The following is a 23828-nucleotide window of genomic DNA, read 5'->3' as shown; positions in this document are numbered from 1 at the left end:
AGTTAGGTTGCGCATCCACCGAAAGCGTTGAGAGCGAATGTAGTCGTGCGTCCAGTGAAATCGCGCCACACTAGACGCTCGAGTTTTGACGCTGGTACAAATATAAAAAAAAAATAACGCTCACCGCTTGCTGCGGCTTCGTTGCACGGAAAGTCTGCCATCATCATTTCATCGTCGAACATGGCTCCCATCACCACCATCACTGCTCTGTACCTGCTGTCGAGAAGTCAGCTGCGGGCTTGGCGCTGACGTCGGTACTGGATGCATTGCTACCCTACGGAGACGGTGTGAACTCGGTGAGCTCTTGCAGGAGCTGCGTCTGGACGACGGTCGGTTCCAGCGGTACTTCAGGCTGACTGTTGCCCAGTTAGAAGACCTGCTATCCAGGGTTGGTGCCAGGATCTCCCGCTTGGATACCAACTACAGGCGCTCCATTCCAGCTGTGGAGTGCCTGTCCATCGATGACGATCTCCACGCTGATAGGCTGTCCCGGTGCGTCAAGATGCTCGCGTGCAGCACCGCTCACCACTTGACGCCGCTCTATGCTCCCCCGACGCAGCGTTAATTCGCGGTTTTAAATTGACTTTGTATGTAATATTAGCGCGAAATATTCGCGATGCTTCAGGTGGGTACACACTGTAAGCCAAAACTAAGCCAAACTGTAAGCCGGCGTTTTCAGCGGAAACGCTGACGTCACACTCCGCCTCGTGCGCATACAACAGGACACCAGCACCGTTGTTACGATCATCGCGAACTACTGTCTTGTGCTTGTGCTGCTCAATCTACTGTATCTGCTGACTGTCTTTCAACAAAATGTGCATCTGTTACTTCACTTTTTGCCTTGGTATTCCCCAATACACCAAATGACCGACTCAACTCTACTTCGGTGGGGGTCTCCCAAAAGGGACAAGACAGTTATAGCACCACCTAGCACCACCTACAGGCCTGGCATGCTTACTACAGCGTTTTCAGTCCATCAGCGTTTCTGTAAACGCAGATTTTTTTCACTGCGTTTTCACAGCGTTTTAGCGTTTTAAAATTCTTAGCTTATACTGTCCCTTTGTAAATTAAGTTCTGGTCTTGTGTTGGTTTTTACTCTTGACATAAAGTTGCTTAATTTAGTCTGTTTATGCCCAAAATGTTACGTTTTAATGTGACTCTTTCAATCAGTTGTTTATTAGTATGCACAGTGTAACTCTGGCTAACAGAATCCTCATTTAAAGACATTTTACTCAGTATGTGTGATAATGTTGTTTAATTTAACAGGGTTTTGTTTTTGTAACAAGTGTCACATGTTGGAGTGTTTTCCTCTCATGTGTTTTCATTGTGTTGTCTTTCAGCTCTCACGGTGTGTTTGTGGACACTGCTTATAGTGAAATAAAGCTCTAATAAACCTCATCACTTCAGCAGTCACCTACTGCTCTCAGTGGAGCTGCTACACTTTTATTATATTTTGGAGCACAAAAACAACTCAGCAAATCAAGATAATAATCCCCAGACAAATTAAGTATACAGTTAATCTTTAGCTGCAGCTGAGCGTTTATGTTATAGAGTACAACAAAGGGAAACAGCAGCACCTTCCCACACATGCAGCAGCATGAAGGCTGTGAGCTCAATAATTCAAATAATCTATAGCAGCCTGCTTGGCCTCATTTCACAAACCACAGGCCTCCAGCTTACATCTGGTCACATGATCAGCATGTTAGCAGGTGGTGATATAGTGGGCTGTGTCATCCCTGTAATAAGATAAACCGACGTGTTTACACAAACCAGCAGATGGTGCCACTTCTAATATTTGTACACGTGAGGTAGACACATGAAGCAACACAAGCCCACCCCCTGCTTAGAGCCGACAACATGTGGTTTCTTTAGACAAAAATATCAATGTTTGATTCAATCTGAAAACTAAATCTTCTGTTATTAATGTGTCATTAAACACATGCAATCATAAACAAGAGTGCCTGTGAATCAGCTTAACATTAACATATCAATACAGCTCAATCACATGTAGATATATGTGAGTAAAGCAGCAACTGAACTCATTTAAAGCCAAGCCAAATACCTCTGGTGCACCCAGCAGCAGATACATTAGGGTGTGGGTGTGTGAAAAACAGATCTGATGTTGTACTTTCTGTGTGGGTTCCTCTGTTATCTGTCTGCAGTGCGCTTGTGGGAAATTTACGAGGAGGAGTTCACATTTCGGTTTGGGGTGCGTGTGTTTGTGTTTGCGAGCTCTTGTGTCCTGCTGCGTGTATGTTAACCACACTCATCCTGTATGTCGAGCCACTCGCCTGGGAACCGACGCACTCCGCCTCGCCCCCTGTCTCTTCCTCTCTATCGCTCTCTCACTCATGCTTTTTTCTCTGTCTCTGCGAAATCTCTTTTATGCTGCAAGGTGAAAGAGTCACATATACACCATGCCACGTGCAGCTGAGCTTTCACTGAATTCTTAAAATACAAAAGAAACCATCCTCTGAGTTGGTCTTCCTACACTGCTTCACACAAAGACGCGTCATTTCACACTTGGAACAAGGCCACTGCCTTCAATGACGAGCTGAAGCCCTACATGCTTCCTTTCAGTGACGCAAAATTAGGCCAGAGAAAGCATGTGTCAGGGTGAAGGACGGGAATAATCAAAAATGCAGTAATTGTGTCTCTCCCCATGAGCTGGAGAGAATAAAATGGAATGAAATGAGATCAGGAGAGGGTTTATTTTAGTAAAAGAAAGCAGGATAGAAAGGGACTGAAGTATCGGTTACGATGCCACACACACTTCTTTTTCCTCGGCTCCCTTTCGCTGAATCGCTCTGAGGTCACAGCGCTCTGCTGAAGCTCCCATTTTTCCTTGATCCATTATTCATTCTCCCCCAGTGGAGCTCTGCCTCCACGGCAAATAGGTTTCCACAGCTACGCACGCCCCTCCATACACACAGAAGAAAGACACACTTAAACGTGCAAAGATCTGAATACTCCAAACGTGACATCAGAGACTTTTTATGCATCCCGTGACACAATGCCCACATCGTGGTGTGATCATAACAAACGAGTTCAAAGCAGAAAACAGCAGAATGATCAGAGGAGCTGCAGTATTTCACGCCTATTGGGGCCAACATAAGCTCATTATAGGGAAGTAACCATTGCAAACACTCATATGGAAAGGATGGGATTCAGGCGAAGAAGTACCAGAAGAGACCCCAGGCTTTTCCTGCACAACCATTGATCAGCACGTTAACAAGAGGAGTCATAAATCAGCAAAGAGGGGGAGAAGGAGAGAATGACAGCATAATACTCCAGACACATGCAGGCTGAAGCTTTGTGGAGCAGACATGCAGAAACAAAGATTGTCTGTTTGCTTTTTATATCCTCTGAGCTTCACATGGGGCTTGAAACTCAGCTAAACCTGAGCATTGGTACAAAGAACAGGCTGCTGGGGGCTTGAGGATCATCAGACTACAAACTAAGAGGAATTAACTGATGTGGGGTAAATTTAGGTAAAAAAAAAAGTTTTTGTACTTAGTGGGATTTAAATTAAACGTGTGAAAAATATATCCTGATACTACTTAAAACAATATCCATATAGATTTTTTTGTAAAAATAGAAATTCATATTTTAGCATATATTCATATTTTATTTTTCAGTGTAGTTTGACTATTCCTTATACTACTGCAAGATCATATTTTCCGACACATTTTCTGTAATTTCGGGCAATGTTTAGACAATGGAAGTGTGTCTGCGTGCAGTGTGCACACACATACCTAAAACATACTGACAGCCCCTGCTCTGGAGTAAATGCCTGATCACTGCTCCATGATTCCACTTTTCTGGGGATGCGAATTTTCACAATTAGTTAATCGAAATATAAACATTAGACTCAGTGTGCAGGGTGTCTTTGCCAAGGTTATAATAGTTAACTAAAATGAAACTAAAAAATAAAAATTTAATTTAAAATACATTTTAGTTAACTCAAACTAATAAAAACTAGAAAAGGAAACAAAAACAATAAGTAAACTAAAACTGTATCTTGTGTTCACAAAACTAACTGAAACTAACTAAAATGATAGTTTAGTTAGATAGTTAAAATGTCCTTAGTTATTGTTTCTGTCAATACTAATAGCCTTTGGGATTTAAATTAATCCGACACATTGTCCCAACCAATTTTAGACAGTTTTCGGCAGTTGTCAGTGCCATACAGCACCATCATAGCGACGTACTGGGACGAGCTTGTTTACTGCACTGACTGGCTGTGCGCTGTGCTGCAACGAAACGTAGAGGAGCAACATCTGCATCTGTAATAGTTTAATAGCATGTGAGTCTGACTTTATTGATACTGAGTCCAAGTTTCTAATTATCAAAGCTCATATTATATTATTTTATATAATTTATGCTTAAATTTTTATATTAAGTTTATATTATTTTCATGTGTTTAAGTCAGCAGCCAACAGTTCAGTATCAGCATTGACTGAGCAGTGAGCACTATGTTAGACTTGAAAATAAACAGTATGACAAAATATTTACTCTGACCTTTTTGAATCCTGCACCTGGTTAATAAGTTATGAAAAACTAACTAAATTGAAACTAAATTGAAAATAAATTAAAACTAAACTGAAACTAAACTAAAACTAAGCCTTGTAGCAAAAATATAAACTGAATAAAAACTAGAATGCCCGCTCTAAAACTAATTAAAACTAAACTGTAATGGAAAAAAAAAGTCAAAACTTACTTAAACTAAACTATATTGACAAATCCAAAACTATTATAACCTTGGTCTTCTGATGACTTTTTTTGAATTACAGAGCCAAAAGATATATATGAAAAAAACCCACACTCAGTGTGCAAAGACCTTAATAGACTGATAAAATGATATTCATTGTAAATGTTTTACGCAATATCAGATTTTTTATGGAAAACATCGGTTACACTAATTGACTTATATCCGTTTCACCAACTGACCACATCTTTTACCCAACATTCGTTTAATGTCACAGTAGTTTAAGTGACAAACTTGATGCACCTTGTTTTCAAATTAAGTGTTTGTGTGTAACTCTGCATTTTACTTTCAGTATTTCAAAATCAATAAAATAAAAAAGTTGTTTTCCATCAAATAGTTATGACGTAGTTTTTCCTTTAAATTCTGAGTAATATTGTAAGATTCACTTAACTACCATCTTTTTTTCTTAGTTAGCTGCATTCAATTTTGCAATACATCACAATGTTGTGATATAGTGATACATAATAACACTTTTATGATAGTAATTCATTGTAGCATGTATCGTATCCTTAGGGTCCTGCCAGTACTCACCCTTGATTCAATGATGATGAAACTCTTAAAATACTGTTTGCAGCCAGCAAAGAGCTGTCACTAAGATCTGGCCCAACCACCCCTGCTAAACAGTTCGAATTAATGCAAAAAATATAACTTTTCACTAGAGTCTTAAAAAGAAAAACTAGCTTTGGACCAAGCGGGGTACGTGATGTAATGAGGATATAACGTCACTTGTGGTTCATTTTCCCTACCTCTAAATGCTCCAAGTGTTCTTTTTAAAGCCAATGTTAGAGAAAGTTGTTTAAAGAGCCAGACTGTAAAGTTTTAGTCTAGTGTGTCAAGTTTTCCATCCATTTCTTTTTAGACTAGTACAAAAAGACCTGCAGTGAAACTGCTATGATCAAAATAGAGTGGCTTTTTAAACAAGGGGAGAAATGACTGCAAACATCTTTACCCTGGAGGGATGGCTCCTCTCGCCGTGCCCATGGAAATGCGCTGCGTCCCCGGTCGGTTCAGGTTGTTCTGTCCGTTGATGGTGAGAGCGTGGTGACCATGAGCGGATGAGAGAGACGGCATCACGGGGGAACAGGGGAAGTTGGCAGAGGAGAGTGGGGACTGCACCTGTTCTGCTTTGGCGTGCCCACCTCCTACACTTATGTTGTTGTTGTTTGTTCCGGAGGAGGCAGATGTCGGCGACCAGAGGGTGGTTCCAGCGAAGGTGTTGCTCTGCCGCACTCCAGTGAGGGTCGCTGTACCACCTGAGTTTCCCCCCGTCCCTCCGTAGACTTTCCGTCGCTGAGAGGCTAGAATAGCATTGGAGGCGGCTCGTGTACTGTTGACCAGGATGCATTGCTGACAGGAGCACGGATGACCCGAGCTGGCCCCCACAGGCCAGGATTGTGATTTAGGGATGGATCCCATGATGAGTGGGTAAGCCAGGTCCATGCGTCTCCGCAGCCGTCTCTTGCGCTGGCTCTGCCGGTTGGTCTGAGACATGCTGTTGAAGTCGATGAGGTAGCAGAAGCCCAGAGAGGTCAGGTCCAGCCAGGGGTGCTGCTTCTCGTAGGCGTTCTGGATGGTCACACAGATCTCCATGTCGTACGGCGTCCAGGAGCCGTTGTCATTCTCCCATTCCCAGACAACACCTTTACCTGGGGCAGACGACGGCTCGTAGAAGTTTCTCTGCACTGGTCTCATGGTCCCTTAAAGGAAAGGACAGAGAAGAGAAGAAGCATGAGGAAAAGTGACAAAACTCTGTGCTACAAGTCTGCTGTGACTCGATTCTTAAGATGAAAAGTTTTTGTTATTGTCGTTCAAAAAGTGAAGAACAAAGAAAAGTGAACTGAACAAAGGAGAGAAATAAGGTAGGTTTGGTTTTCAAAGACTGCTCAGGCTCTGCATGTTTGACGCCTGACCAGAATTCAGTTCATTTCCCATGAATCTTAAAGATTCATTCTTTAAGTTAGATGTCTTATTCTTAAACTGTTTCTATCGCATTTAAATGCACACACTAGCTGCCCTTAAATTACAGGAACCTGTATGAGAGCAGCAGTGCCAAGATTCCTTTTGCAGCTTTCACACTGCAAAAAAATGAATTTTTATCAAGTGTTTTTGTCTTTTTTAAGTAAAAATTGTCTTATTATTATAATAGATATGAGCCACTTTCAACTCATCAATCCAGAAAAATGTCTTGTTTCAAGTTATCAGAGTACAAAAATGAGGTTTGAATCGCTTGTAACCAGTAAAAAAATCTGCCAATGGAACAAGAAAAAACTGCTTGAAAATTTCCTTGAGACTAGAATGATGTCTTAATACAAGTAACTTTTCTCTTGTTCCATTGGCAGATTTTTTTTACTGGCTACAAGCAATTCAAACCTCATTTTTGTCCTTAAACAACTTTAAACAAGACATTTTTCTGGATTGGTCAAGTGAATTTGGCTCATATTGAGTCTAAAAAGGAATTTTGTACTGAAAATAAGACAAAAACACTTGATAAGATTTCAGTTTTTGCAGTGCAGGGTTCCCCCCCTTCCCTGTTGTCTTGCACAGTGACACATAAACATGTTTACTGGCCAAATATGTTAAAACACATGATCAGACATGCTGTTTGTTTACACATTAGCACTTTTATTTCTGATATTATTTGGACTTTTTCTGCAAAAAAAAGTGGAGGAAATGCAACTCCATCAAGTTGCCCCATCAAACAAAAAAAAGAGACTTTTAGAGCTATGACCAGTCATCATTTTTGTCTTTGCTTCAATTATTGTGACTTTATGTTTAGTTTCACCTTCAGCCATTTGTTTACCTGGCAGTCTTTATGAAAATCTTTTCTAGCTGGGCACAATGATGTGTTTTTATGAGGCCTTTTATTCCTCCCACTGCCCCATAACTCCAGCTCCCAGTTTGTGAATCACTATCTTCATGTGAAAACTGAAAACAATAACTATGAAGCCCAGGCCACTCTGATAACGTTAGAAGTTGGTTGGTTATAAGTTTTTCAACACAAGCCTTTCAGTGAAGATAAGTCAGCAATGTCTTAATGGTTTTATTCATGCTCTTCATAATGAATCTCATCACAAAACTGACATTTGTTGTCCACAGGCAGAAAGTGGGCTTCATTTCATTGAAGTCTTCACTGCAGCTGGTGACAAGTCATTTTATTTATACTATAAGAATAAATAAAACAATAACTTTAATATAAATAAATAAATGATAAAGAGGGAAAAGCAACAAATGATGACACACAGCAACATTAGCCTGAGGAAAGATGCAGTTTTAATGCTGCTGTACTTTCGAGCTCATCAAGTCGACCGATGAGTGTTGAGACAGCATCCTGACCAGCTGCTGGAGATGAAGTGTAACAGTTCACTTCCAGCCTGAGGGGACACGGCTGCAAACTGTGGAGTCAGTGGCTAAAGAGTGAAACAAGCAAAGTGTAACAGGCCGGGCTGCACACGCTGGTGAAAACCCCTCCGATCCACTCCACACATGTCCGTACGGCTGCTTCTCACCGCTCTGAGACGACGGGGGGAAAGTGAACCAGGTAGCTTTGTACCTCTGTCCCTCTGCTGATGGCTATTCAGCTCCCACCTCCATTATAACACAATTACTGAAGTCACATGGGAAATCAGGACACCTTAGCCTATCCATCTCCCTGCTGCACATCAGCGAGGGTATCCAGGCGCTCTGTCCAGCAGAGACCGCCAACCCCTCCATCCCCCACCTAATTTAACGGGTAAATGCACACCCCCACCCTGCCATGGGGAACCAGAGTGATAATGGAGGGATGGGAGTGTGTGCAGAGGATGAATGAGTTCAGGAATGAGCAGAGGGGATGGTCTGCAGCGGTCTCCCCTCATACAGCAGCCGGGTGCTGGCTCGGGAGAATCAAACGCATCAGCAGAATCAGCGAGTCCGACCTTGAGTCTCTGCTGCAGACTGCTGCTAAAGGACTCAGCTTGATGGCTAATTTCATTTGGAGCTGCTGAGAACCACACACACCAACACACACACACACAAGCACAGATGATTGCTCAGTGAGCCAGCTGCCCATGTCTCTCACATCTTCACTCAGTCATCCGTGCACAACGCTCTCTGCCAGTTGCGCCCGTACCTGCTCTCAGCTCACTTACATGATTGATTTTAGATTTCAACATAAAGCATGTTTCTTTCTCTGAAAGTCATTTTTCCGTCCTTTTAACTCAGAGGAAAGCCCAACCATGGTGAGCCACACGTCTGGATCCTTTATCACTGCGGCTCCTCTGGGATGCATTAGCTGCAACACTTTCAGCACAGCTGCGTGTATTGGGCCACGATCAATAGTGACACAGCTCTTACCACCAAGTCTGCTCAGTGGTTGGTTTAACACAACTCTTATAAATAATTGAACATGTGGAGATGTTTCATCCCCAGCATAAATTTAAACATCTCAACTTTGGTTAGCAGGGATAAACGGTGCCTGGCTCTGAAAGCCTGTTTGTTCGGGTAATTGTTCATGAGATGAGAGCTCTGACGGAGTCTGGTGCATAAAAATGTGCTCGGCTAAAAGACCTGCTTTAAAATGCCCAGTGTGCTTGGAGAAATCAGTGTTTGGTGAGTGAGGTGACCGAATATTGGTCAGCATTATGAATCATGTTTCAAGATAAAACCCTCATAGATCTATGAGCGGACATAGGTCTTGCTAAATAAAAATACAAGTTAAATACTTGTTTTTACTTTTTCGAATGACTGATCCACTTTATCTCTTGTCATAACTGTTTAAATACTGTGACACTTTGACTTATGAGCGTCCCAAATAACAAGTTTTTCGAGATATAAGCCAACGTCTCTCTGATTTGTTTTTGCTTTGAGTTGGGAGCTAGAATTTGGGTTACAAGCCAGCTTCAAATATTCCATCACTGTTGCAGCCAACACCACAGTGGATGTTGCAGCATCCACCCAGCATCCCATGTCTCACTCTTTTACTTTAAAGGTCCCATATTATGCAAAAATCACTTTATTTAGTCTTTTTGTGAAATTTTTGGGGGGTTTGGCTTTTCTCCCAGCCCACAAAATGTGATATTTAATGACAAAACCTGTACTTAGTAGTGCTTGTGAATGTAAAATCCTGACCTAAAACAAGCTGTTTGGAATTTGGGGATTTGCCGACGTCAGATATTCCCTTTCTTGAATGATCAGGAGCAAGTCTGACCTGATTGGTCCACCGGAGCAGATAACCCCGCACCCCCTCCCCGCTGAAGTTGGAGGGCCATCACTGCTCTGTTTTTGGCTGTAAACAGCCACTTAGTTCCATGCACAAGGTTCCCATCTCAGAAGAAGACAAGACTAAGTGGCTAGAGTTCATTTATCAAGGAAATGTTCCAGCTACACTCAGTAAAACTGTGCATGTGTGTGCTAGTCACTTCACGGCCGACTGCTTTTCCAACTTTGGACAGTACAACAGAGGGCTAGTGAATAGACTGGTCCTGAATCCAGGCGCATTACCAACCATCCACCAACAAACCTCAGACCCTGGAAATGTGAGTATTTTAAATGCTGTGTGCTGTGGAGCAGATGGAAGAGCTTACCTCAGTGTCCCCCCTGTCTCTGTGTTAGCTTCAGGATGCTAACTTTAGCTGTGGTTAGCCTGTTGTTTTAGCCTGTAATGTTAAACGAGCTACATGTTTTCTAATACTGTGCACTCGGAGCTCGTGGCGCCGCTCTCAGTGACGTGGAAGAGCGAGGCGGTATCAGCGGTGGCTCATTTACATATGAAGGCCACGCCCACTAAATCAGAGCGTTCTGAACAGAGGGGCTATGAGAGCCTGGAAACAATGCTGCTGTGCTTGATTTATTGGCTTTTTGGACCAAAACATGTCACTACCATTTCATGAAGACATCAATGATCCATATTAAACAGCAGAAAAGGAGCAGAATATGGGATCTTTAAGCGAGTAGCTCACAGTGGAAATATCAGTGCTCTGCTCACATTCCTGCTTGCAGTTATGTTGTAAAACTTTCAGCCTTTATTCAAAAGAAACACCCAGGAATAGTTGCAACTGGGCATGCGATGGTGCTACATGATGACACTTGCCTAACCCATTTTAGAAACATTAGAAGGGGGGATTAAAACAGACCTGATTAGACAGGTTTTATCAAAAACACCTTCAGATGAAAATGAGGAAAGTGTGGCAAAAATGGCAAAAACCAGCGAACAAGATTCAGTTAACCAGTTCAGCCATTCTCTTCCGCTTCCATCGTCGTCTTCGAGTCATCTGATGCTTTAAATTTAACTAAAAAACAGTTTATTGCTGTAAATTCTATTGTATTGTGTTTTTATCGATATTCTTAATTTCCAAGAACTTTTCTCTTATTTAAAAACATGTAAATAAAAAACTGCAATGTTTCGGGGGGACCTTGAACGGATTAATGGCATTTCATTTCGTTTCAATGCAGAAAATTGATTTGACATACAAGTAATTTGACAAACGAGCTCCGTCACGAAACAAATTAAACTCTTAAGTCAAGGCACCACCGTCTTTGATTTCCCCAGGAAAACTTAAAAAGTCAGAGTAGAGGGAGAGTCCTAAGATTTAAATGTACCCGCTTCCACAAAAACGCTGAGCACAAGTCACTGATGCTCTCACCACAACCTCTCATGTGACCCTTACAGTAAAGTGGACATTTTCTATTGGACCCTATGTGACTCTTGTAGCCATCTTTCCTTCCCCTTCCTACATTTCCTTTGTGTTATCTTCCACATCGTCCCCCAGCCGTCCTTGCCCGACACCAGCGTGGTTCAGTTCGGGTGAGCTGTAGCTGTGTGATGAATTAGCACATCAAGCCTTGCAGTGAGACTCTGACCCTACTGTCACACAGGGCCAGGTGGGTTCAGGGTGAGCCTGGCTGCCCTCTCACACATTAGCTGGGGGGTAAAACTTCCTGCAGTCTGTTCACCACATGCCAGTCTCCATCACTCATACCTTTGTTGTTTTTTTCATCTCTGGGAGTGAAGGAAGGCCTGTGTGAATCAGGCTTTTAAAGGAAGGACATGAAACATTAAAATATGACATCCTCAGATGTCCTCAGAGGCTGCTGCCTGGAAAGGAAACAGATTGGCTTACTTATGCTCAGTAGCTCATATTGGCAGATTTTCTTTTATATCGAAAGTGCCACCAAAGGCTGAGAGTTTCATAATCCTATCTGGTTGAAAAATCTGTTTGCATCACGCACAAGAAAAGTCACTTCGATGTTCTTTTTAGTTTCAAACACGGACACACTTCAGGCTTTGATATAGTGAAGATATCATCGAGAGCACTGTTTGTGCCAGAGGGGAAAACGTTGGCTTACTATCCCACTCAACACAAGTTGTATAAGCTAACAGGATCTCAAGAGAAAGCCGTTGTAAACAAAACAGAGATTGATGGTGAGAAAAAGAACAGAAGAGTTCTTTTTTCTTGACGGTGGATCTGTTGTCAAGAGACACAGTCAGCACTGGATGCTATGTCTTTTTAAAAGAGATTTTAGCATAAGTAGCATGCTAGCTATTATTATCCTCATGGGTAGGAGGTTAATTCATGTTAATCACCATGCTGTGCTAATACTTCATTCTGACTGGTCAAAAAAACTGCGGCAAAAACATTTATTTCTGTTAGCTTTCCAAACCGGTAAATAACATGTTGTAATTTTATGCCCTGTCGTGCAAACACACCACTAACTTTAACCATTAGCAGAAGTGATACAAGGAAGGATGTTCAAAGCTGTGACATTTGCATCATTTATTCTCTAAGGACTGTGAGCTGCACAGCTGTCATGACACAGAGAGCTGGGTGAGGAGAGAAATGTTGATAAATATTCCTGCAGAAGTCGTGTTCACCTTTCCCTGACCTAACCATCAACAAAATATTTAGCTCAATGTGAATCATAACAAATAAGGAACCTTATGTTTTGACTTGACCGTGAACCAAAGGAGGCTGATGGGAACCTGACACCAACAGTGTCATCACTTTTAAATCAGCATTTTATATCAGCTTGTAATTAAATTTGTTTATTTTAAATGGCATCTAGGTTTTAAATGGAATAATGTAACGTGTGAATACAAAACCCTGTTGGCCACTTTATCTCCTTACATCTCATGAACTGATCCAGATTTCTAAATTCTTAATATTGAAAATGTCTGATGTTATCAGAGCGGCCTTAGCTCTGATCTGTCCTGGAGGTTCAGATTGGATCTGTAAATCCTCACATCAGCAGATAATCTTGGCTGTAGGTTTTAATGATGTGCAAAGTGGTTTAAAGATGTTATTCTGTTTCAATGCAGACGCCCTGCAAAACTAACATCTTTAAATTTTTGTTAAGCACAAAACATGGATGTTTTTGTTGACAGTCATTTGTTGCATTTGAATAATGAAATAACTGATAAAAGGAGTGAGGTGGTGAGTTAGGGAGGCACTTTTAAAGCTCATCTTGGTGTAATTTTGCTCCAGTCTTGACTAATTTTTTAAGGTGCCAATTAGGCACCAATAAGGCATAAGGATTCATCAATATTTCTGATTTTTGTGATTTTTAGTTCCCGTTTTCAACATCAGACCATGTAAAAAAAGTTGTCTGATGATGATGATGATGATGATGAAGTCTACAGATTATAACAGGAGCCATATTCTCCCCAAAATTGCACATCACATGAGTTAGAGAAAACCATTTTGCCCTCTGCTGCAGAAAAGCGGTCACTTTTTTCCAATCCAGTTTATAAACAAAGACCAAAATGAAGGATTTAAATTTGAAAAAAAAAAAAGAATTTAACAAAAAAATCTTTTTCGAATTAAAAAACCTGAACAAAAAATCCTGATGCTTATGTGAATCAAATTTTTCTTCCATACCGCCCCAACTGACCACTAAGCTTAAGTCAGAAGACCAAGTAAATAAAACCAAGAATTTTTCAAACAAGTATTTTTTTAAAATTTTTTGGTGGTGATTGCTTTTTATATATATTTTTATTTTTGTTTCATTTTTAACTATTTTCTTCAAAGCGAGAGCTGACTGACAACTTGAGCTGAACAGTATGTCACTATAAAAGAAAACTGCATCATAGTAAACAAAGTGTTAACTTGAACTCACCCATGTTTGGGCAAACACTGTTTTCTTTTCATTCTGCACGGATGAAAATAAAACTTTGAGACTAAAATCTGCTGTTATTGTGAGATCAGTCACTGTGGTTTCTGATGTGTGAGATTTCTCACGCTACTGCGGTTGCACAGGAAAAGTGAAGTGAAAACACCCTGAGTGGGATATACAGTCTGTGAAGTGCACCTGATGTGTTACCAAAGGTAATACCTGAGCAGCTGTTACAAAATGCATGAGACCCCGGCTTTGTTGTCACAGGAACACTTGGGGAAAGGTTTTCTTGTCACGAAAACTATCCCCTGGGCTGTGAGTAGTGGGGGGGAGGGGGAGCTGTTCGTATGTGAATGTTTCTACTACTCCTTTCCCTCTTCTCATCTGCTGCTGACGCCAGCTTTCCCCCTCACTTTCCTCTGTCTCTCCTGGCTCCTTACCAGCGCTCACTGAGCCGTTCTTCACATTTTCCACTCTGTCACTCACTGGACCCCGTCCTGCTCTCACACCACGCTCAAGCTCGGACAGAGTGGAAATCTGTGTCATTGAATCAGGGGCTCCCATCACCTCGGAGCCAATGCTCGTCCTCGCACTGCTGCAGCGGGAAGAAAGGTGAACGAGAGGCGCCCGGATCAGGCTCTATAATGCATCTTTGTAATTGACAAGCCTCATCAATTTCCCTGAGGCTGCGTTGAGCTTATTAAAACATAGTGCTGCATTTTTCTCTTTTAACTACAGGAGGAGAGAGGCCAATAACAGGTCCAGCATCATAAGGCTCAACGTGTTTGAGAGGTATTTAAAGCCAGGTAATTTATGTTTCAGCTGGAAAGCCTGCAGACTTCTGACAGAGAGAGGAAACAGTACAGAAGAGCCAGTGATAAACTCTTTCTTCTTATCATAACATTTAAATTCTCAGTTAAACAGTAGAGGTTTTTCAGGTTGGTGTTGTCAAACAATGAGTAAAAGCATTTCTTGATAAAACCTACTGCTCCCACCCCTTTCCCATGACGCATCATTCAAAATGGTTTCAACATGAGCAGGCTTTGACTGCGCACAGGTAAACAGACTGATGTAGTACAGGCTACAATTGTCATGGACATTGTGACTGAACTTGAACTCTCAGGCCTTGCTGGTCAAGGGGCTTTTTGGGCTCTGAACAATGAAAACAAAGGGTGTGGTCCAGATGTTGTTCGTCTCTTGCTGCTGTCCACATCAGAAGCCCTGAAAGATGCTCTCTGAGCCAGGGACAGAGAAAAAGTTCAGTGACCATTCAGCCAAAGTCTTTCATTAATGAGCCTCCACTAACATCTGCAGATTTCAACTCTAAAATGCAAAGGTATGTAAAATATGCCAAGGTCTCAGAACCAGAAAAGTTTCAGAGTGCTGAAGAACCAATGAGATAACAGAATAATTCATATTTCAGAATTTCTATTAAACAGTTGATAAAAGTGGCAGTGCTGAATTTTTAAGTAATCTATGAACATAAAAATGTTTCCTGAATGACTGCAATTTAAACTAGCACATAAAAACTAAAAATTCAAGGTGAATTTATGTCAAATTCAGGAAATGAATATGCTGAACAACAGAAATGTAAAGGCTTCTTTAACATTCACTTTCGGTATCCGTGGCTTTTCTTACAAGTCACAGCTTGTGTCTTGTGTGAAACACAGCACACCTCGCCTTTCAGTGGCTTTTTGTTCTTTCACAATGAGGCACAGTAGACCACAGCATTGTTCTCACTCCTTTCTCACTTTTACTTTAGCAGAAAACCTTTTCATAGCGCTGTGATGTTCCTCTGGACTCTCTCAGGCTACGTTCAGCAGAAAGTCCTTCTGCTACAAAAGCCTGTTCATAAGTAAAGAGATATGAAGGGAGGATGTGTAGAAAACTACAGTGAGCCTTATGGAAGAATCTGCTCATAAACGTCAAAGGGTTTTTAAAGTCAGTCTTTAGATTGTCTAGTGTCCAGGCACTGAAATCAGTGGCAGACGTCTTTAGACAGTTAGTCCAGAAATGTAAGCTAAGAGGATAGGATGTAGGAGAGTGAGACTGAACAGACTGGTGAAGAAGTCCAGCTCAGTCCTGGACCTGTGGAGGTGGAGGCTGACTGGAGGATTACGGCCAAGCTGTCGTCTCTGATGGACGTTTTTTTTCCGGCTGACATTTATTATATCATTCTATTTATATATTATTGCCTTTTTTGCAATATATACTTGTACTGCTGCTGTGACTCTAAGTTTCCCTTCAGGGATAAATAGAGTACATTCTATTCTATTCTGTTTTATAGATCAAAATCTAGAAAAGCAATACTGAATACATGAAGCTGATACTTTTGACCATAATCTAAGTTAAAAAAGGATGTACTCTAAGAGATTAACAGTATTAAAGTGAAGTAAAATTTTGCATGACTCCCATGTCTCCATGGGGAAGAATTGTACTGACCCGGGTCATCTTTAGACTTTTTTTTTTTTTTTTTTTTAAATCCATCACAAATATGGGAGTTTTGTTTTGAATGAAAAGTTTCAACAACTACAAAACACAGAGCAGAGGTTTTTGTTTGAATTTTCAGTCAGTTAAACAAATCATTCATGTTTTTATTGTTATAGGTCTGAGAAACAGAACATATATTAGTGACACAGCTTAACGCAGCCTGTAGCTCTGGCTAAAAGCTACTGTCATAATGCTATAATGCGCTACTAGCCAAATTTAAACATGCTTAGGTATCAGACTATGGTAAAACTGATGTATAACCACTCAAATCGAGCAGGGAACAAGGTCAGGCATGTGAGAGTTAACCTACAAGGAGGCCTGAAGCAGGTGATGCTAGCTTTGCTAATGTTAGCTGCACTCAGCAAACTGACATCGTTTACTCCTGCTTTAAAAAGAACCTTTCATTTGACAGTCTTCTGAGTGTTTTCTTGCCTGTAGACTACACTGTAACTGATTTTTGTAATCTTAGCAATATTTCAGCGAAACACCTTCAGTAACTTACTGAGAAAGGTGTTTTTAGTGAATTACTGTAAAGAGCAATATATTGGGAAGAAAATACAGAAGAAATCATTTACATCAAGATACAGAAATGACACTGTAAATTCTTTGACAGTACCTCTCTACCAGTAATTTATTGTAAAATGTACAACAGTGTAGGATAATCAGCATTAAACTGACTGTGTCAACAAGGAGCACAGACATATGAATGTCCTCTGACACCCAAAAAAAAAAAAAAAAAAAAAAAAAAAAAAGATGTGCTCCAGCAAACATCTGAATGTGTCAAAAAAAAGAAGTAAATATTATCCAACCACTACTGACTTTGTGTTTCAGGGCTGAAAAAGAAATATTAGCACACCAAACTAAGTGTTAGCTGAAGCTAGCTGTTAGCATTTAGCTCAAATCACCTCCAGTGCATCAGCAGAGCCTCTCAGATAGAGTGGTTACAGCTCTGTATCTCTGCAGTAATTCTCACAAAACTGCAAAAATAAAGCTGCTCCATTAAACTTTCTGTGACTTCAACACTCTGTAAAGCACTTGTTTTTTTTGCATTAGTTTCTAAAAATACTTTTACCCGACTGAGCCATGTTGATTTGAATAGCACACCCATATCAGTAATCCTCAGCGCAGCTTGAACACTTAATCTGAATAAAAGTGATGGCTTGTTTTATTATTCTATCAGTTTCAGAAAGGTAACAGCTGAATCTCCTTCTAAATGTTTTAAAGCACATGACTACAGGCACAAGTGTTAGCCCTCTAAAAAAAAGGTTTTTGGAACAAGTTTCATACTTTTCGGTCAACACAAGCCACACTGTACTTCATAAAACAGTCGATCAGCTTCAGCTCAAACAAAAAGACAGAGCACCGTCATCATTCAGCCTTCACATGAACAGTGATCACATGATGACTATGCTAATGACTTGTACTGTACGGGAGGGGGATAAAATAATTGAAGCGCATTTGATGTTTCCACATAAACCCCAGAGCTCAGGACTTTCATCTCCCAAAAAGGGCTGCACAAACAATAAACCCGAGCTGGCTATTAGTGATGATGAAGAGACCGAACGCTGCAGAGCGGTTCAAAAATGCATCGCAGGCTGAGAGGAAACATCCGTCTGAAACAGATCTGAAGTATATGAACACGATAAGAAGTGAACTGTGCACCTCTGAGGCTTTAGATGTCAAAGAGACGTTGTCGTACCTGTACATCAAAGTGGGAGAGATCTGTAAGAGCATTATGTGCTCGTTAACAAATACCCAGAGATCACAGACCGTTCTAATGAGGATGACAGACTGGCATTAAGCTGCTTTAACAGCATTAGAAGTTACAATAATGTAGCTCTCCTGCTCTTCTCTCACAAAAACCACACATTATAGCTCATCTCCTGTACTCAGATGACACTCTGATTTTCCCAGAATGCAGTTCTTTATGATGAGTTACAGAAGTGAATAGCATAAAAGATTCCCTGAAGCATGCTCTTCCTCTTGTCGGCAAAACATGATGGATGAACAAAGGAGGGGGTTAGTTAAGAGGACGGAGAAGGAAAGAAGAGGAGAGGAGAGAGGAAGTGGAAGAAGATGGCAAGAGTGTATAGGGGAAAGAAAGGACAGGAAGGAAGAAAGGTAAAGATTAAAGAAAAGGAGGAGGGATGAGATTAAAGACAAGTTTAGGGTCAGACAAAGGGAAGGAGGAAGAAAAAAAGAGGAAGAAACACACTGCAAGGAGGGAGGGAGCAGGTTCTGAAGGACGCATGTGATGAGTGGAGGTTTCCTGCCAAAAAACAACAAAAAAGAGGATGTCTCACTTCTTCCCCAGCTTCCACTGCAGTAAAACAGGCCCCACTGATGCACTTACTGCTGCCAGCAAGACAAAAAGGTGAAGAACAGCAGCGCAACTCCCACTACTGCAGCCCTCCTCATCCTCAGCCCCTTTCACCCACAAACTCCCACACCATGGCCTGGGGAGCTGCCCAGGTAGCATGCTGTTGTGCAGAGCTTGCATTTACAAAAGGTAACAAAAAAAAGACAGGGTGGATTAAAGAGATGTTGAGAAAATGAAGTTACAGTCTTGTCCACCTGCCAGCTCCTGCACTGCGGTGAAGCAACAGACCCTGAAACAACCTTCTGACTCGCTGGATGTCGTGACCAAACTCAGCTGAGCAGCTTCAGCTCTGCCAAGAAGGCTCTATGACTCACTTTGCTTATGTGTGTGTGTGTGTGTGTATACAACAAGCAGCATGCACGTGTGGCTGCGTGTGTGTGAAGCCGAAGAGGTGAGCGTCCCTCAGTATGTGTGTTTCCACTTCACACCACTTCAGCCTTCATCACGTCCAGCAGGAACCTCGTTAGTGTGTCAGCGCCGAGCCGTCGAGTCACCAGGGCGAGGGAGATGGAGGCACAGCTCCAGGCACGGGTATAACACACACACACACACACACACACACACACACACACACACACACACACACACACACACACGTACACGTGCACAAACCTGCAGCCTTGGCTCAGTGTCACAGGCCAGCAGGGTTACTCTGAGCAGGTTTCTCGTTAGCAGAGAGGAGTCACTTTCAGACGGTAAAACACAATCCTGCTCATGCTAACTTTAAGGCAGAAAATCTGTCTGTGCAGCTTCTGACATCAAAACATTTCATCTGGATATACAACAGTTTTTTAATTATCTGGGATTTCTTGCCTGCTTGTCCTCTGTGGACTTCAGAGGATTTTATTATATCACAACATTTCTACCCATCTCTGACAGCTGCCAAGTAATGACTTCTCATGCCTGCGTGCTACAGAGCTCTCTTACTCTGGCGTCACTCCAATCTGAGCAAAGTGCTGCCAAGTAATGCTGCACGACATATTAGAGAAGTGAATGGAAGAAGAAGTCTTTCTGAAATGTAGATGTTAAAATCTTGGACTTCAGAGGCCTGTACCACATCAATAATGAGCAGAATTAAATATCAAACTTTCAATTTTTTAAAGACACTATCAAGTTTCTGTGCTTTTCTATCTGACACCATTAATTGCTTAATCGTTATATATTTAAAAAAAAAAATACTGATCTGTATTAAATAGAAGTTATACAAAATCTTTTTTTTCATTCATGCCAGTTATCAAGCCTCTGTGATGTCATCCATTAGTTTCTGAAGAGGCATTTTGAAGCCCTGTGATGGTGGTAGACATTTAGGACATACTGTCTCAACCTAATGTCCGATCAACTCAGAAAGCGCCAAAGAAAAACTCTGGATTTTCTGACTTCCAACCTAAAATATTGTACTGGGACGGCCACTGAAGTGCTGACTCAGAAAGTTGGAGAAAAAAAAAAAACTACCCCGACTCCACGGAGATGGGTTTATCTTACAGCACACGACGGCAGCATCCACTGAGAAGCCACACATGGTGAATGGTAAAAAGTTTTCCAGTTTCCATCGTAACAACACAATCAATTATACAGTAAAACCTGCTCTGTATGAAGGAACATTTCATAAATGTAGCTCATTTGATTAGCTAATATGTAACCAATTTGATTTGGCATCTCATTATGGCATACACGATCTGAAATTCAATCCATCATTTAAGTCATAAGAGCTCTCACTCAGAGCATGCACACTCCAAACTGCTTTTTGATTAATCCGTGTTTTATGTATGCCTCTTCACCAAGCCTTTTTTTATGTGCAGCATGGCACGTCTGGAACAATCTAAAGTCAGAGGTGAGAGTTTTCAACTTTCGAGTGGTTTTGAACGCAGCATTAGAGCTGAGGTAGACTTTAAGCATCCTGCTAAAAAAGTACAACGCCCCAACTTGTTAGTCTACTAAGCCATCCCCTACAAATCTTAGCCTCAAATTAAATGAGTTATCAAAATATTTTCCTCCTGTCCATCCAAATGAGCTGCTCTTTTGCTTTTGCAAGCAGCCTCTAGTGGACACTTGAGAAACAACTTATCTTTCTGTACTCCTGCATTGTCATTTCTCAACACCACAGGTTGCTGTTTGTTTTCACTGCAGTAAGTTTGAGTTTTCTCAGAATTTCCTGAGGTAACCATTTTCCATGACCTCTTTTTGGCCGAGTCACTGAAGCAGGTAAAGGCACTTTTATAGTAAGAATTTATTTTCTAGAGGTTTATGATGCATCCTCCTGTCAAATAGTCTGACTTCTGTATGAAAGCCTGAGTTATGCCTAAAAACTGGGCTGACTTAAAGGTGGAGTCTGCAGGATTTTCCTAAAAAATAAAATGTCAACTTTTACGGGATTAAGCCTTCTCAACCGTCTCCTACGAGGGCTCTATACATGTGTTTCAGTGTCTGTGTCAGCCTCAACCCCCTCCTCAGCCTGTTTATTGGTGTTTTGGTTGTGTCAGGACGTTTCTGGGCGGAGAGGAAGCGTGGTTACATCAGCCATTAATACAGCGCCCAGAATGTGAGTGACTTTGTGAGTTGATGATTGGGAATGGAAGCTAACCAGAGCAGCTGCAATAGGGTGAAGCTTTGCTCGACATTTACTCGCTTTGGGGCATGTGTCAAATACCAGTGATTAGCTTGTGCTAACATAATAAGTCATGGCTCTACAGTGTCCCCCATGTAGAAACACGATGCTACCGGTGGTTTCTTGGCTAGTGAGTGTGATCACATGGCTTCGGTTAGAGGCTGTGGGTGTGGGTGTGGGTGTGCGCTGCCGCTGGCACTGAGCCAAGGAGGAGGAGCCCAGTTTGAAGATTGTGTTTACTAACAAGTAACAAAAATTCCTGAAGATCCTACCTTTACGAAAGACAGATTTCACTTGGTTTCAGCAAAGATGGCACTGGCAGGGGAGCTTGGGGCTTTAGCTGACAATCATAAATTAGCTCTTCAAATTGATTCCTTTGGTTATTTGACCAATGGTCTTTTCACTAAAACCATATCATTTTTAACAGCCAAAAAAGTGATTTACACAATCTTCTTGTGTGTTACATGAAATATTACTGACTTCTCTGCAAGAACCTGGATTACTGCTGCTGCTGTCTGTACTGTTGAATCTCAAAATGTGTTTATGTGTCAGGGATTGGATTGTCTAGATAGAACATCATTTTCAATCTGTGTCTCTTCGTTTCTCGGCCTTAGGCTGACTCAAAATCAACACGTCTCACAGGAAATTCCGAATTCAATGGCATATTCAGTGTTGACAGAGACAAAACAAATTAAAAGAAAGAAAAGCTTGTGTTCTTATTCTGCATGAAAACATGAATTTTCTTGACATTTCTCTACTTCTTTTTTACCTCTGCATGTAACAGATGTTTGGTTCACTTTGACATAACTCAACGATGGTGATATTGATTTTAAACACAGATCTGCAGTTTATAAAGAATCCTGTGGGCTGAATGTTTTACCTGTAACATGACCCTGAGAGATTTTCATGAAAGTTTAGGATCATGATATCACAGCAATAAAAAAACACTCTAATATTTTCCATCAATGCATTTTTGCCTCTAAATCAGTTCCTCAGGGTCAGATCTGACTCATGCTTTATAAACCCTGTTATGTAATACATGACTGATAACAGCTTTCAGTTTGATCATATATCACTGATGCATTCATGTCATGCTGTAACATTCATCAGCTTCAAAAGGAGTGTGATATAAATATAAATGCATCATGTTGTGACATGAATGTGGTATCAATACTAATATTGTAATTTTTATTGATGACACCAAACACATCAAGTTGCTCCACAGCTGACCTTGCAAAGCAGCACCCTCCATTTAATCCAGGGAAAGTAACACACACACACACACAGACACACAGACACACACACACACACACACAAGCACTTATACACCACAGAGTGATATCTGTGAACACACGATATTTCATGTCATCCGTCACGGCAGCCTGAAGAACTGTTCATCAGTGAAGCCGTTTTGCCCGCTCAGCAGAGAGCTGATTGATGGTCGCACACCGTCAGACTTTAAGGAGTAGCTCTTGCCGCTCTCAGTTAGATGACCTCTGCCACGCCGTACATGCAACGCTAACTGCTACATGACAGCGCTGAGAATCAATCTTACTTTATGAAGTGCATGTATACTGCACCATCACTGTGTGATAACTGAACTGAGCGAACTGCGGCAGTAGAAGGTCGAACAGTAGAAGAAGGGAAGTTTTCCACAAGATCTTGACTGCAGATGGCTGTGCGTCATGAGTCTGGTTCTGCTCAGGGTTTCTGCCTGTTAGAGGGACGTTCTATTTCTCACCACTGAAACCTGCTTAATACTGCAAACTGCAGAGTAAGATTAAAAAAATGATCCTATAAAATCTTGATGTTTGGTAGGGACCATAGACTGTATAATATATGGACATAGTATCCATGACATCACGTGTCTGTTTCTGATACAGAGTTTTGAAGCCTTCCTTTCTGTAACAATACTGGAAATGAGGCGAGCTTTGAGCCTCCTCACTAACAGCTACATGGTGCCTGCCTATCGATCAGCTGAGCTGAGCCCCTGATTGGTTAAACTCCTCTAACCAAAGAAAAATAGAGATAGATAGATAGATGGATAGATGGATAGATAGATAGATAGATAGATAGATAGATAGATAGATAGATAGATAGATAGATAGATAGATAGATAGATAGATAGATAGATAAATAGATAAATAGATAGATAGATAGATGATAGATAGATAGATAGATAGATAGATAGATAGATAGATAGATAGATAGATAGATAGATAGATGATAGATAGATAGATAGATAGATAGATAGATAGATAGATAGATAGATAGATAGATAGATACAATACTTTATTAATCGCCCGAAGGGCAATTCATGTAATTTGGGCTCATCTTCCAAAGATTAAAGAATGTATATATATATTTATATATATATATATATATATATATATATATATATATATATATATATATATATATATATATATATATATATATATATATATATATATATATATATGTGTGTGTGTGTGTGTGTGTGTGTGTGTGTGTATGGA

The 23828-nt window shown here is 41.0% G+C and overlaps 1 protein-coding gene across 3 annotated transcripts in view; it reads right to left on the bottom strand.

The window, feature by feature from the left end:
- The window catches only part of dtx1 (deltex 1, E3 ubiquitin ligase), a 72821-nt gene that overhangs the window by 25048 nt on the left and 23945 nt on the right, over window positions 1-23828 (bottom strand). For all 3 annotated transcript variants that reach the window (XM_074669982.1, XM_074669980.1, XM_074669981.1), the window contains exon 3: window positions 5718-6465. In XM_074669982.1, coding sequence (XP_074526083.1) covers window positions 5718-6465 — 748 coding nt within the window. The remainder of the gene's footprint in view (window positions 1-5717; window positions 6466-23828) is intronic.

The sequence above is a fragment of the Halichoeres trimaculatus genome, unplaced genomic scaffold (assembly GCF_033239565.1).
Source record: "Halichoeres trimaculatus isolate MK-OKI-2021-1 unplaced genomic scaffold, fHalTri1.1 fHalTri1_scaffold_5, whole genome shotgun sequence".
NCBI classification, from domain to species: domain Eukaryota; kingdom Metazoa; phylum Chordata; class Actinopteri; order Labriformes; family Labridae; genus Halichoeres; species Halichoeres trimaculatus.
The sequence above is the reverse complement of the archived record's forward strand: the minus strand, read 5'-3'. Positions and strand labels throughout refer to the sequence as shown.